This window comes from Falco cherrug, chromosome 4 (genome assembly GCF_023634085.1).
Source record: "Falco cherrug isolate bFalChe1 chromosome 4, bFalChe1.pri, whole genome shotgun sequence".
Classification (NCBI taxonomy): Eukaryota; Metazoa; Chordata; class Aves; order Falconiformes; family Falconidae; genus Falco; species Falco cherrug.
Genome location: NC_073700.1, coordinates 54,338,169 through 54,352,271, shown reverse-complemented (window position 1 = coordinate 54,352,271; position 14,103 = coordinate 54,338,169). Strand labels below are relative to the sequence as shown.

The window sequence follows — 14,103 nt, the reverse complement described above, 5'->3', positions numbered from 1 at the left end:
AGTGTATTTACTACATGAGTAGAGGTCATAGCAGAATATCGCTTGCCTCTGCTTAAAAAACATCAGTTTTGCAAGTCCTTTATTGATCCTACAAAGGCCATACAGGGCGTTTGGTATGTTTTGAATGTGGTCTTATCTCTTAGTTTATGTCTGTATTACTGGCATCTAACATTTACTTCTCCATGCTGTCATGACATATTTGTAGCATGTTTTTGGATTCTTACACAAAGGTCCTTTAGAAGAGCAAATAATTATAGTACTCCATAGATACTGTCTTTTTTTTTCTTCTTTTTCCTCAAGACCACCAGAGCTTTTTCAGCTTTTAAATTTGACAGTGTCATCGTTGGAAACTGTGTTACCCATCAGTATAGATAAAAATCCTGTGTCGGTGTCTACCTGTGGTCCACCCTCCGTGCTTATTCTTGCACATGTACACAGTATTTCTGGGGGCTCGCTCAGAGGGCTTTTAGGAATAAAGCTGCATTTTCCTGAGGATGTTCAATAGGAAGTAACTAGAAAGAAACTGAAAATCTAGTTTTAAGACAGAGCTGAATGAAGTTATGAAAGAAATCAAAGCCAAGATTGTTGCATAGGAAGTTTCTTCAGTTCCTGTGTTGCTACAAATAATGAGCATAAATGAAAGCCCCTGGTCTGAAATTAATGTGGAGCTCTTCTGGCAACCAGCCAGAAGTAGCTCCTTCAGGTTATGCTACTGAGGCTTGAAATGAGACCTGCCTGCAAAAATCTTTCATTTCCTTTGCTGTCCACGTGAAAAAACATTAAGAATCTCCATCTCTACCTAAAGCAGTGACCAAAGTCGTGTTACAGAAACTGTAGGAAGGCAACTGATGCTCTTGTCTTACACTGTCACTACCTTCACAGAAGCTATAGGAAGGTAATAACAGCCTAAGAAATTTTCATTCAGATAACTGGAAGTGTCACTACTGTGTAGGCTCTGGGAGCTGAACAGAAATGGGCGAGGGGTGTGATTTCATCATCTGCAGGCTTTTCAGTTCTAGTCTTCCTTGCTTGACTTCAAATCCTGTTATTGCTGTGGTCACCCTACGTCTCTGTACGGTGAGCTTCAGGGGAGCCCAGGAACACTCCGGGATCAGGAGAAGGGGAGATACTGAGGCTCACATCACTTCTTGGGGGTCCTTACTCCTGCTTACCTGCACCTGTGGCTTTGCTGGGAATCCCACCTGCCTTTGAGAAGTTCCCACATGAGCAAAGGAGCCGTCCCGTGGTTAGCCTGGCCCTGCTAATGGCCGGCAGCGTAGATGGGACTAAATACTTCTGTGGCTCCTTCAGTCTGTGACAATCCTTTGAATTGTATTTAATTAAAGAGTGTACACAATGGGTTTATTTGCAGTAGCAGACTGTGTGGTAATCCTCTAACAACTGTTGGGATCTGGCGGGAAGGAAAACTCTCATTAATAAAGTCTTTGGGGATAATTCCACATGAGAGTTGCTGCAGAATTCAAGAGCTGCAGCAAATTGCACCCAGAAAAACATTCCCTTCGCCTGTCTGCCCAGGGCTTCAGACTGTGTGCGGGAACAATGACCCCTGACAAACCCACCACAATTTTTACCTGGCATCTTGGGCATGCCAGGAGGGCTTAGCAAAGGGGGCTTGACTGAGTTTCAGCTTCACCCACAACAGACATGCCCAGGGAACCAGATTACTGTTCACTGGCTGATGTTAATGTGAGCTAACCAAAGCTAGTCATGCTTTTCCTTTATCTACACTTTTTGGATGGGAAATGGGAATTAGTGTACTGCTCAGCCTCATGTCTGTGTGGCCAGTTGCCCACTGCAGTGAAAGATGCCAAAGCCCCAAATCTCTGCCTTTTACACAGGAAAAAAAGCAAACAAACAAACCAAAACAACACAGCAATAAAAAACAGAGCTGGGGATGAAGTACAGTGAGTTTGTACTAAACTGTCTGTAAAGTCTACTTCAAAGTTTTCTAGGAGGAATACAGCAAGGAAGGAGACTTACTTAGCCTTTAATCCCAGGGAAGATTCCCCTTGGCAAGCAAGACTCACAGCTCTTGGGAAGTCTTTTCAGCCATGGGCATTTTGTTAACTGGGAGGTGAATTCAGGCAGCTGGACTTGTTGCCCTGCTCACCATCGTGCCAACGGAACTGACCTGCCAACAAAAAAAGACACAATTTCCTGTTTCCAAATGATGCCCCAAACTGTGATTTTTTAAAATGTATTTTTTTTTTAATGTGAGGGTTATTAGTGTTATCACTAGGGAGGTAGAAGGAGGTTGCTGTGATTGTTTGGGTTATTTATTTACTTTTTAGTTAACAAGGAAAACGAGCCATAAACTAGGTAGCCTCCAATGTGAGTCTGTTTGTTGACCTTGATGATTCAGTTAAAGGTCTTTAGACATGAAATTCACACATCACTGACCTCCAGCTAAATAGTAGGTATTTGAGTTTGAACTGGTCCAACTACAGTCAGTGAAGTGGGATGAAAGCCTTCAGGGCTGGTGCTTGCTAGCTCTCTGTGGACTAGAAGGAACGGTAAAAATCAGTTCAGATTAAACATGTAGCTTTTACCCAGCTAAAATGAAGGAAGATGTTTCCAGCTGAGAGAGAAGGTGAGATGCATCCCACTTTTTGTTTGGTTGTTGTTTATATAATAGTTTAGGTCAGAAAGTATTTTTAAGATCATTGAATCCCATTGTTAAGCTAAGGCAGCCAAGCCCACCACTAAACCATGACCCTAAGCGCCACATCTGTGCGTCTTCTAAAAATCTCCAGGGATGGTGACCCCACCACCTCCCTGGGCAGCCTGTTCCAGAGCTTGACCATCCTTACAGTGAGGGATTTTTTCCAAATATCAAATCTAAACCTCCCCTGGTGGGACATGAGGCTGTTTCCTCTTGTCCTGTCAATTTGTCACCTGGGAGCAGAGACGACCCCCCCTCGCTGCACCCCCCTGTCAGGCAGCTGCAGGGAGCGAGAAGGTCCCCCCTGAGCCCCCTTCTCTCCAGGCTGAACCCCCAGCTCCCCCCTGAGCCCCCCCCAGGCTGGTGCCCCAGCCCCTTCCCCAGCCCCCTGCCCGGCTCTGGACACGCTCCAGCCCCTCAGGGTCTGGCTGGTGCTGGGGGGCCCAAACTGAGCCCAGCATCCGAGGGGCGGCCCCCCCCAGTGCCCAGCGCAGGGGGACGGGCACTGCCCCGGCCCTGCTGGCCACGCCGTGTCTGACACCAGCCAGGGCGCTGCTGGCCCCCTTGGCCACCTGGGCATGCTGGGGGCTTGTGTCCAGCTGCTGCCCCCCAGCCCCTTCCCCACCGGGCAGTGCCCAGCCCCCTGCCCCCAGCCCGCAGCTCCTGGGGCTGGTGTGACCCCCGGGCAGGGCCCGGCACGGGGCCAGGGTGACCCCCACACAGCTGGGCTCGGCCCCTCGGCCGGCCTGCCCAGACCCTGCAGGTCAACACTCCCCCCAACTCGATGTTGTCTGCAGCCTTAGTGTTTGTTTGAAGTAACTAGTACTGGTTTAGAGAGGTTAGTATGTAGGTGAGGTGTCTGGTTTGGCGTTGGCAGATCCAACATCCAGTTTACATGGGCCCATGCCCCCTGCAGTGACAGCTGTTGGCCAAGAGGGATACCACGGAACATCTCAACTGCACCTGTCCCGAACAGATCTGCTCTGGGATAAGGCTGGATACCTCTGCTCGGGACACTAAATCCCACCTCAGTGTCTGGCTCTGCTTGAAATCCGTGAGGATCGGGGTCCTGAATACTCCTTCATGGCCTTCCACAGAGCCACCCACCTTGCTTAGAAGCTCACAGCAAGGCAGCACCAGCAGTGCATGAGTCAAGTCCACCTGTATTCTGGTGGTTTAGCTATTGGACACTCTTTTTCCAGTGGTTTGCCTAACATAGATGTCTTTCCTTTGGACTGGATGAAAAAAAAAAAAAAAAGTGAGATTTTTAAAATTCCATCTATGATCAAGTTTACCTGAATCCATCATGAGACCACTTTTCAGAACACTAACAATGAATTGGCCTGATTTTTTATTTTTTTTAAAGGTGATAAAACATTTATTCAAAAGTAAATATCAGGCTGTTGAGGTAAATATGTAATCAACCAATTTAGGCATGCATTTTTAGTGAAGGGAAGATGCGGCAGTGAAGTACTTACTAATGGGCTTGGTAGAAAATTTACTGCGTAGAAAAAAAATAAAATATGTTGTAGAAGTGCACAGCGCTTTGCCAATCCTGATCAAAGTTAGAGCTGCATGAATTAATTTATAAAGTAAAAACTTGAGTTATTTATAGATGTGAGGTGAATTTGGCAATAGTTTAAGTCCAGAGAGTTAAACTTTCCTTTGAAAAAGTCAGAATGTTTTGAAAACATTTCAATCTTTATTTTTACAGCAAGTGTTCTGCAGATCTCTCATGCTTCCCCTCACGCTTTTTTAAGGTTAAAATAAAACAGCAAGAAGCACTGTAAATCAAAACAAAATGAATCTATGGTACTTTAGATGAGCCAAGATAAAATTTCATAAGATCTCTTTCCCTTTGGGAAAAAGAAGCATTTGAGTACTGAGAAAACTCCAAATAATCCCCCCCCCCCCCCCTTCTTGTGTTTAGGGTTTTTTTTATTTTTAATTTTACTAGAAAACCATATAATTAGTTGTTTATACACTACTAATCAAGGCCCTTTCCCAACCTAAAGGAAGTTACAGTTTGAACAAGACATGGAGTGAAATAGGGAAGAGAGCAGGTTGAGTTAATAAAAAATGGTGTGAATAAATTTACTGTGCTGTATTATTTTATAATTTTAACTCAAAGGCAATTTACATCAAACAATTGTTCTTTCAAAAGGTATCTGGGCCTTCTGTCTTACCAGCTTGTCTGACAAATATATGGATGGAGAAATCGCTCACACATTTTGAAACAAGACATGAAATTTTCTTTTTTCTTTCTTTTTTTTTTCCCTCAGCCTACTTCTGATAAAAATATATGCTTTTTCCAAAATCTGGCAAGAGTGAACACCGAATCAATGACTTCTTACAGGCAAAAGCTCATCCTGTGTCCTCAAAATCTATCCCTGAAGCTCACGCGACTCACAGTTTTCCCTGCATCACTTTTTTGACAGTGACAGTATAAACTCAAGCTGAGACTTCTGCTCTCTTCACATTATTCCCCTCTTGCCATCTCTTTGCAGCTGAGTAGGTTTCTCCCTGCCAAGTGCCGTTTCCAGTCTCTCTGACCGAGATGGGGGCTTGTGCATTACGCCACGCATAACGGGACCCCAGTTTTTGCTGGCAGCTGCCACAGCAATGAAGCAAGGTGTTCCCTGCAAGCTGAGCGTGTGTGGGTGACAGGGTGTTACCTGTGAGCTCATGGCTCATGGTTTGGAGTGCAAATTGTCACTCGCACATTTTATGATTGAGGTAGTTAATGAATTGCATGTTGTGAGGAGCCTGCAATTAATTACCTGAACGTTTATAGCCGCTGTTGTATTGCAAACACAATATAATTAGGTCTGACTAAACAGAAACCACTTGGGGGAAAAAGTCTTGTCATTGAGAATTTCCTGCTTTTTAGCTCCTTGATCTCCTAATCTGCATCAGAGATTTCATTCTTATTTGATTTGGTTTTTGTTTTGTTTTGAATTAGCCTGAGCCAGGAGGCAGACCATGTGACAATGGAGGGAATAAACCATGTAAGCACAGATCCCGCTGCTCTTGGCATGAATATTAATACTGCCATCTTCCTGCCCTAGATAGCAGTTGGCGTTAGGTTAGTCAGGCAGGGTTCCTGGAGCATGAAGAAGCAGAATTGCTCCTTATCATCAGAAAAATATAGGTTGGTTTTTTTCTTAAGGAAGGAGTGGAGGGAAATGCTGTTTTTTTCAGCAGGCTCTGGGTTACACTCCCTTCTCTCAAGCAAACATAAAATAAGGCTGGATGTGTATCCCCATTGCGCAGTGCCCCAGGAGAGCTCAGATGGGCATGGATCCCCAGCAACGCATCTCTGAGTGTTCTGTGGGTTTTGCTCACTCTCTTCTTCTCTGCCCTTTCTGCAGGCATCCAGCACGCGTCCGGAGTGCAGCATCATGCAGGAGATTGAAGAGGAGCGCAGCCAGTGCTTGGCAGAGCTTATCGGGGAGAACCAGACTTCAGGTATGGGGATGCTGTCTTCTCTCCCTGGCCTGCAAGCCAACATCGCCCAGCCTCACATTGTCCTTGCCTATGCCGTTGCTCACCCCTGCTGCTGCTGGATCAGGGCAGTCCCTCCAGCTGATGTTGAGTTCTTACATTACAAGGGAGAGAAATAGGTATTTCCAAAGTACGATTCAATCAACCAAGAGTTTGAATAGCTCGTTGGGGATGACTGGCTGCCTCCCAGCTGGGTAAGCCTAGCTTAGGTGTCTCAGTGTGTTTAATCACAGTCATCCATCTCTCTCTGAACTGGAAGTGCCTTAACCAATTTTTCCCTGGGATCTGAAAGCCTGAAGTTCTCATAGGCTTTGGTTTGCTTCAAGGGAAGTCATGGCAACCTTGTTCTTCCATTGAACTGCCCTCCCATCCCCATGCCAAAGTTGCTCCTGTCCTGGTGGCAAAGCAGAGGAAGGAAGGTTGTGCTCCGAGGCTGCAAGACAGCTATGAAGTTGGACCAGGTGGCTGAGATCCTCTTCTTGTTCACATGACATGGAGCACACAACACACTGAGCAGTCCTTCTGGAAGGCTCTCCAGCCCCCTTAATCCAATCCTTTCTTCAGTCTCCGTCCTCCCAAGGTCCCTCTAACCTAGCCTCAGGCAGCAGCTGCGGGGCTGTTGCTCCCTTGAGGAGCAGGCATGGCACACCACACATGGGGCATGCGGGGTTTCAGAGCAGGAGAGAGGCTGTGGGATGCTGCTGAGAGCAGAGGAGCTGCACACCAACCTATGAGACAGGACACAGGTGGGTGATGTTGAAAAGGTCTATGCTAGCACAATTCCTCCAGTGGGCAGCCTGCAGAGAGCTTGGGGAATTTTGACACAGCCACCCATGCTCAGTCTTAAATTGTAGATGTCAGTGAGGGAGAGAAAGAAAACTTTTGGGTTTGGTGCTGTCCCATCCCATCACATCCTGCGACAGTGCTGTCAAAGCCCCGGGTTGAGGCATTGAGTCGGACCTCTCCCCCTCCAAGTTCCAGATCCTGGTTTTGTGAGGGAGGGTGTAGGGACCAGTGGTGGGCTGTCAGACACCGAAAACAAGGGATCACGTTCCTGGGGGAAGGGCTGAGAAGATGTGTATCCTGCTTGATGTTTGCGTCCCACCTCCTGAAAAAGTGGAAGAGGATGTCTGCTCATCCTCTCGCCGCTGGCATTGCTTGCAGTTAGGCTACAGACTGAAGGACTCTCCTGTGGAATGCTGCTTAATGATAGAATTACGTCCTGGGGACAAGCTGATCCCTGGAGGTGCTTTACTGAATGCAAGGATGGCTTTTGGCCCCTGCTTTTATCTGCCAAGATATGGTTTTCTTTGATTCAAAAATGATTTTAAGTGTCCCTGTACAGTTAAATGGAGCCATCTGAAGAAATGTTCTCCTGGAATCCAGTAAAGAAAAAAGTCAGGGTAATTAAAAACACTAAACTAAATGCCTCATTTTGTTTTCATGGATATTTAAAGAAATTCAATTAAATACAGTACATTCAAAATTGAAGAATACTTGAACTGTTAATATTTTTTTCCCTGCTTTTTCAAAATTATTTTTCTCATTGGAAAGTTTAATCCAAAACATTTTTTTTTCCTTCCTTCTGAATTAAACCATTGAAAACATTTTACCTGATTCTGATGCAAAAATACCACTCAGTCATGCTGCAGGCTCTTAATGCGCAAGCACTAGCAAGTATATAAAAATCCTTCGGTGTTTGTTTTTAATAATGGAATAGTGAAATATTGGACTGGGATAATTCTGCATTTCCACCAGTCACTACCCATAGTCATTAAGTGGGGCTGATTCTGGAATTGCAGCTGTGAGCCCTATAAACTGGGTTTTGTCCATGGAGACAGTACCTGCTACTCCTGAGTTACTCAGATGCCATTTGTGTGTCTGCATGTCCTGGGTAGAAGTAGTCATTGATGACACCAGTGTGGAAGAAGCATGTGCAGGGGCACAGCACGTGTCCAACCAAATTTTACAACGCAAACTGAGTGGAAAGCAGTTGGCATCCATTTGCCCCAAAGCATCAGCAGGTATTTAAGAGCTCAGCACCTGACTCATCTGGATACCCAGGGGTGCACTTGCAATCAGTAGAAAGCTACCAGCATCTCTGAAGTGTTGGCTCTCAAATGGGTGACTATGGGTGAATCATCTTATGGGGAAGTCTGTTTTGAAAGCGGTGCGGACAGGTAACTTCAAAGTGCGTAAATGGGTTGTTTTCCCCCCTTGGAGTGTACAAGGCACAGCGTGTGAGCACAAGTAGGTAAAAAAATATGTTTTTCTGGAATGGGGCTTCATCACTCAAGAAATGTAGCTGAGCATAGCTGCAAAATAAAACTTTGAACTTTGATGGTTGGGGGTGAGGGGGGAGTTTGTTGGGGAGAAAACTTACGAAGGTGATGATACGCAATCGTATGAAGGTGATGACTGTTTAATCTGAGTGTTGCTGGAAAGAAAAAACTCCCTAGTATAACTCCCAGGGAAAATGTAATTTTAACACAGTTCAGTCCCCCAGAGAAGGAGAGTGGAAAGTAATTGAGATTCCCTGCCATCTATAATGCAATACCTTGATTTACGGCCAGATGGGTGCATTGCCTTCTGCACATTCCACATCCTTTCAGCGAAAAGAAAATCACTTGAGGTTTAACAACTGATTTGTTATCATTTCTAATTAAATGAGTGGAAATAAGGAAATACACCATTTTGGTACAGTCTGGAAATAAAGCTTTGTTTAGAAGCCATTATCAATTGTATTGATCAGAGGAGCTTAATCACGGATGTAATTTGATGTGTCAGATAGATTAGTCACTTATTAAGAGCAACTGATGGTAGGGCTGAGATCGATCACCAGCTCAGGATAAGCAGGTAGATTTCCACTGATAAACAGTAACATCTGTCTTAATGCCATTTTGTCTTCAAACACCCATTCCTTACAACGGGTGCACATGCACAGGTGAAACTGATGCTTTCTTTCCAAAATAAACCTCGGTGGTTTCAGTTCTGGTAGTCGGTGCCAGCTGCTGGTGCCAGCGGTCCTGAACCGTAGGACTGCTGTTTACTATTAGCAGGATGGGAGTATCTCTGTTCCCTATTAGGAGTGTGATTCAGTACCCGTGAAGTTACCCACATTTGAGGAGACTTTAGCAATGACACAGGAGAGACACAGGAGGTCACAAAAGCATGACCACCTCTGGTGAGAAGAGGTTAGCTGCTCAGCATGGGAAGGTCTGCAGAAGATGCAGCTAGGGAGAAAACAGCAGGGGAGACCAGCTTAAGCTGGTAGTGTATACACAGGAGAATAAAACGGCTGAGAGATCAAAGTCTGGACTTTAAAGGAAGTTTGTAACCATCAGAGGATACTCAACAGCCTTTCTGGATGTCTGCAGGAAGGAGTGTTTTTACTGGCTTCATGGCAGAGCTTGCCCAGTTTATGAACATGTGGGATGCGGTGGCGTATTGCAGCACAGGGTGGAAAGTCATGAGCAGGACTGCCCTTGCGGTCCTCTGCCCTTCGAGACTAAGCAAGCTGGGACCAGTTTTTTTCATGTGGGCAAATAGCTGTTGCATGGGAATGACTTTTGGTGAGGGATTTCTTTCGCTTGATGCAGATCTAGTGTATTCTGGCCAGGCGTAGGCATCTCTTTTAGGATGTGATGAATCACATTCAGATTGTCTTTCCTGTTGATGGCAATACAAAGGGATTCTTAGTGAGCGCTCGGCTGTGTTGGAAATAACCACACTTCGCAGGTGACTCCTGTCCCTGGTGTTCACTGGCTTGGAGGGGATTTGGCCAGGCTGGGTAAAGTCCCAATTCCATCATTAGAAGTGATGAATCTGCTCATTCACATACAGAATTGCATTCAAGCTAAACGTTCACTTGGGTGTTTGTTAGATGATCGTTCCAGCCCTTTGGCCCCCAAAGAGTGCTCACCATATAATTCAAGGCATTATTTAAAAAATCTTTTGAAAAAACTGTTGCTGTGCAAGTGGCAGGATTCTTCCCTGCTCAATGCAGGAGATGATGTACAAAATCCCTTGTCTCAATCTCAGTGCAGACTGTGTTCCGACAGGCCTAAAGCAGTTCAGTGAGGTTGCCTGCATCATTTCTATGAAGAGCAGACTTTTTTGCTGGGTTTTGACATGTTGGGAAAGGAGGTTTGGTTATTCCTCCCCTTATCACATAGCTAAGGAGAAGGTGCTGCTGGATTTACTCACCCACAGGTGCACCTGGGGGTTGGACTAGTGAAATCTGTAGTTTTGTTCCGTGTGAGGTATCTGCCTCTCCTTGCCAGCAATGGCCCTTCTCATGGCAGGCATGGCAGGGATGCACCAGCTAAGTGCCATTAATGACACAGATCATGTCTGCTTGTAATGGTGTCATGCAAATGTGAATCATTAGCTGTGGATGCCTTAATTTCCCACCCTAAGCATATTTTAATCCCACTCCACACTAGTCTCTCAGTTGGTCTCCCTGTAAACTTTGCCTTACTTAATATCCATTATTGCAACAACAGCAGCACTGCTGCTGCAGTGAAGGTGACTCCTGGGTCTCTTGGCCTTAGTTTTCCTCCTATAAAATAGAAACATTAATATTTTCCTGTCTAGCAGGGGTAAGGTAAGGACAAACAAACTGAGAGGTGTCCAGCTGGTTTACAAGTGGGACTTATAAAAGTACTGTGGGTAGACAGAGGAATAAGAAATGCCATGTTTTGGCAGCACCCACAATTTAAATGCACAGGAAGCAACTATATATCTAGGGAGAAATAACACCCAAAAGAGAAAATTCATGTCATCCAGGTGAGGTTGCCTCTTCTCTTTCTGCACCTCTCTTCTCTCAAATAAATCTGGAAGTGGTGTCGTACATCAGTGTGCAATGGGTGCAATTGCAGATTTGTGTTGATGATGTTTTCCCAGCAGCTGCCTGGGGAGTTCCTTGGGGATGCTGAAGTTATATCTAACATATACAAAGCCACATTGCCCTATATGCTGGTGCCAAGCAATGCAGTGCTGTAATGAGTATGCAGAGGCAGGAGCGAAAGCCCTGACAGTGCCCCAGCCTCCAGAACAGCTGAGACGTTTTGCTCAGGAGCATCTCGGTGCCATCACAACACCAGTGACCCTGCAGCGCTGCTTTCTGTGAGATCAGGGTACTGTAAGCAACAGGTAGCAGGTCACGTTCAGGGGTTCAGCTGCATCGTTCAAAGGGTTCCCTGGTCATCCCAAATTTTCAACAGCCAGCGTCTGTAGGAGTCCTGCCTGGGCACCTGCAGTATCAGCTCAGTCAAGTCAGTCCCAGGATTTTCATGCGTTCAGTGAGAGCTCTGCTCGCCACCCCACTGGACAAGTGTGATGAGAGGGTTTTGAGCATTGCTTGGCAGAATGTGTTTGCACACTGCCAGCTGCTGCTGTGATAGCAGGCTGCGAGCTGCCCAGCAGCTGCTTGGGCTGTCTCCTTTCCCCTTCTCTTTGCTCTCTGGCTGCACAGGGCTGCTTCTCTGGTGGCATCTCTCACCAGTGCAATATAAAAAAAAGAAATAAGGCATTTCCACAGCCTGGGGTTCTCTAAGGCACTTGGTAGTTTCAGGAGCCTATAATAAACAGAGTTCCTCGGTCCTCTGCAGTATTTTGAAGATGCTTGCAAACATATTTCGAAAGTGAAGGATGCAATCCCAGCCCCACTGAAAACCAGGCTTTTACTCCAGATACTTTTCCAGCCAGGATATCTGTATGCAATACAGTGACTGCTTAGCTGATAATCCAGTTAGCAGCAGTAGGGAAGCTCTCCCAAGGGTTAGGAGGAGAGGATAGCTGAAGGGGGTTTTGCTTTCCAGACTCACAGATGGTGGCAAATCTCTCTCTATGTGAAGTGTGGCTGAGCTCCTAAAGGCTTGCTGCAAGGCAGGTCTCACCACTGCCTTGCTTCTTGCTGATTTCTACTTGTTATTTTTTATGTAATGATCCTGGAGCAAAGAGGAGCAGTTTTTGTTTTTAGGAAAGCTGCCCCTCTCTGTGGCTGTAGTTTGCAAACAGTTCAACTTAACCTGAAGCACCCAAAAAAGAAAAAAAAGAAAGTAACCCTCTCTTTTTTGTTAAAAAGCCAAAAAAATTATTCCGGTCTTAGGTCAGTTGACTCAGCTCGTTATCTGTTTATCCCATTATTGCTAATCAGCTTGCTCTGCAATCAGATATTCTTTCAGAAGCATCATTTAGGGATGGCAGTTAGGGTCCTGTGACTCATGTTTGGGTGGCACAGGCAGCTCTGGAGACGGTGCCGCTTTGCAGGAATTATGGCATGGTAAACAGCCCTCATGGAGAGTGGTGGGAATATCAGGCAGCACTTGGGCACAGGAATCCTGGCCCATTTTTGGAGTTTACTTTAATGGCATGGAAGTTTGAGTTAAGAGGGAAAATATTCAAGAACAGAGAGGGGAGACCTTTAAACCACAGAAGACTCCTGACACTAGCCCATACAGGTGCATGGCATTATTGCTTCCCACATGCAGGACTTTGCATTCCCTTTTGTTGAACTTCCATCACTTTATGTTTTTTCAGGACTTTTTTTTTCTCCAAAACAGGAGACCTGCAACTGGATTTGGATCCTAAGTTCTGGAAGTTAAGTGCAAGTGAAACAAGCTCACAGCTGGAGGCTGTCAGCATCTCACAGATTCTGACCAGCATTTTGTCTGTCTGTTCCCCACAGTTCAGTAGTGTGGAGGTAGCTGAGATGATTTTCTAAGTGTCAGTGAAAATTGTTGATCGCCATCAAGGAGCTTATACAGTCGAGCTGCTTCTGCTACCTCAAGTACTTTATATTTGCAATCTAGACCTGTCAGTCTTGCAAGCAGGGTTTGAAACCAAGTCAAAAAGTCAGAAAGGTGGAAAACATGAAAGAAAACAGTGCCACTCCCCCTGCCAATGCCTGTTCACATCTGCTTAACTTGTACATGCTTCACACTTCTTGTGGGCAATAGAGTCGAGTCCTGCAAGCTCATCATCAGCATTGTCACATGCAAAGAAATCCAGGTGGGAAACAGCCTGTGTTGTCTAAACTCCAAATACTGCTTTTGCTGTTCCATAGTCCTAGAGAGGAGGCTGGCTTGAAAAGCCAAATTTGGAGCTTGGGGTTCTTTATCAGTCTCCCTTGAAGAAACCAAGGCATGTTTGATGGAGAAGAAGCAGTGAACATATGGAAATTAAAAGTCAGGCTGGAAAAACATTAAATTAGGAGTCTGTTTATTCATCACCATCTGTTTATAGTGCAGTAAGATAAGAAATAATTAATAGTTCCTTGCTTGCAAAAGTTTAAATGAATTCTTGCCATCCAGTTGCATAAGACCTCCTGGGATAGATGATGTGTTGGTCAGATTTGTGTGACAGTCCGGTTATCGGCAGCTCTCCAGGTGCTACGTTGCTGGAGCAGGCACCGCGTGGCTGATAGCAGCTCAAGCACTCGAGATAGTGCACACAGCAGGGTGAAGAAGGGGGTGGATGGACCACTCCCCCCAGACTGGGGAGATGCTGTGTTTTCTGGCTGCATCAGGGCGGATACATCCCCAGGGGCTGCCAAGTGTTTGTGTGGGTACTCCTTACACCTTTACGTACATGAGGGTGGATGCTTTTGTTAGCAAAAAGCCACTGGTTTAAACTCAGTAGCAGAGGAAGCTGCTGAACTGGCAGATTTGCAAGGTAGTAGCTCCCAGGGGAAATACACATCTTGGCAGACATCTGAGGGGGACTCTGGGTAATAACATAAGATGGCACTGGTACAGACAGAGGAGAGACTTGTCCCCAAGCTGAGAAGGTCTGCAGAGAGGCTTTGGTTGCAGGGGAAGCAGGTGGGTTTGTCCCCATCGTTGAAAACAGTCGAAAAGAGTCCAGAAAAATAGTCAGGCCCTTGGACAGAGGTTGACTGTGATGTGTGGCTA

General features: G+C 45.8%; 1 protein-coding gene across 2 annotated transcripts in view; it reads left to right on the top strand.

Annotated features, from left to right (window-relative positions):
- The window catches only part of VIPR1 (vasoactive intestinal peptide receptor 1), a 116,098-nt gene that overhangs the window by 32,215 nt on the left and 69,780 nt on the right, over positions 1–14,103 (top strand). For both annotated transcript variants that reach the window (XM_055708129.1, XM_005442312.3), the window contains exon 2: positions 6,055–6,151. In XM_055708129.1, the coding sequence (XP_055564104.1) occupies positions 6,055–6,151 (97 nt within the window). The remainder of the gene's footprint in view (positions 1–6,054; positions 6,152–14,103) is intronic.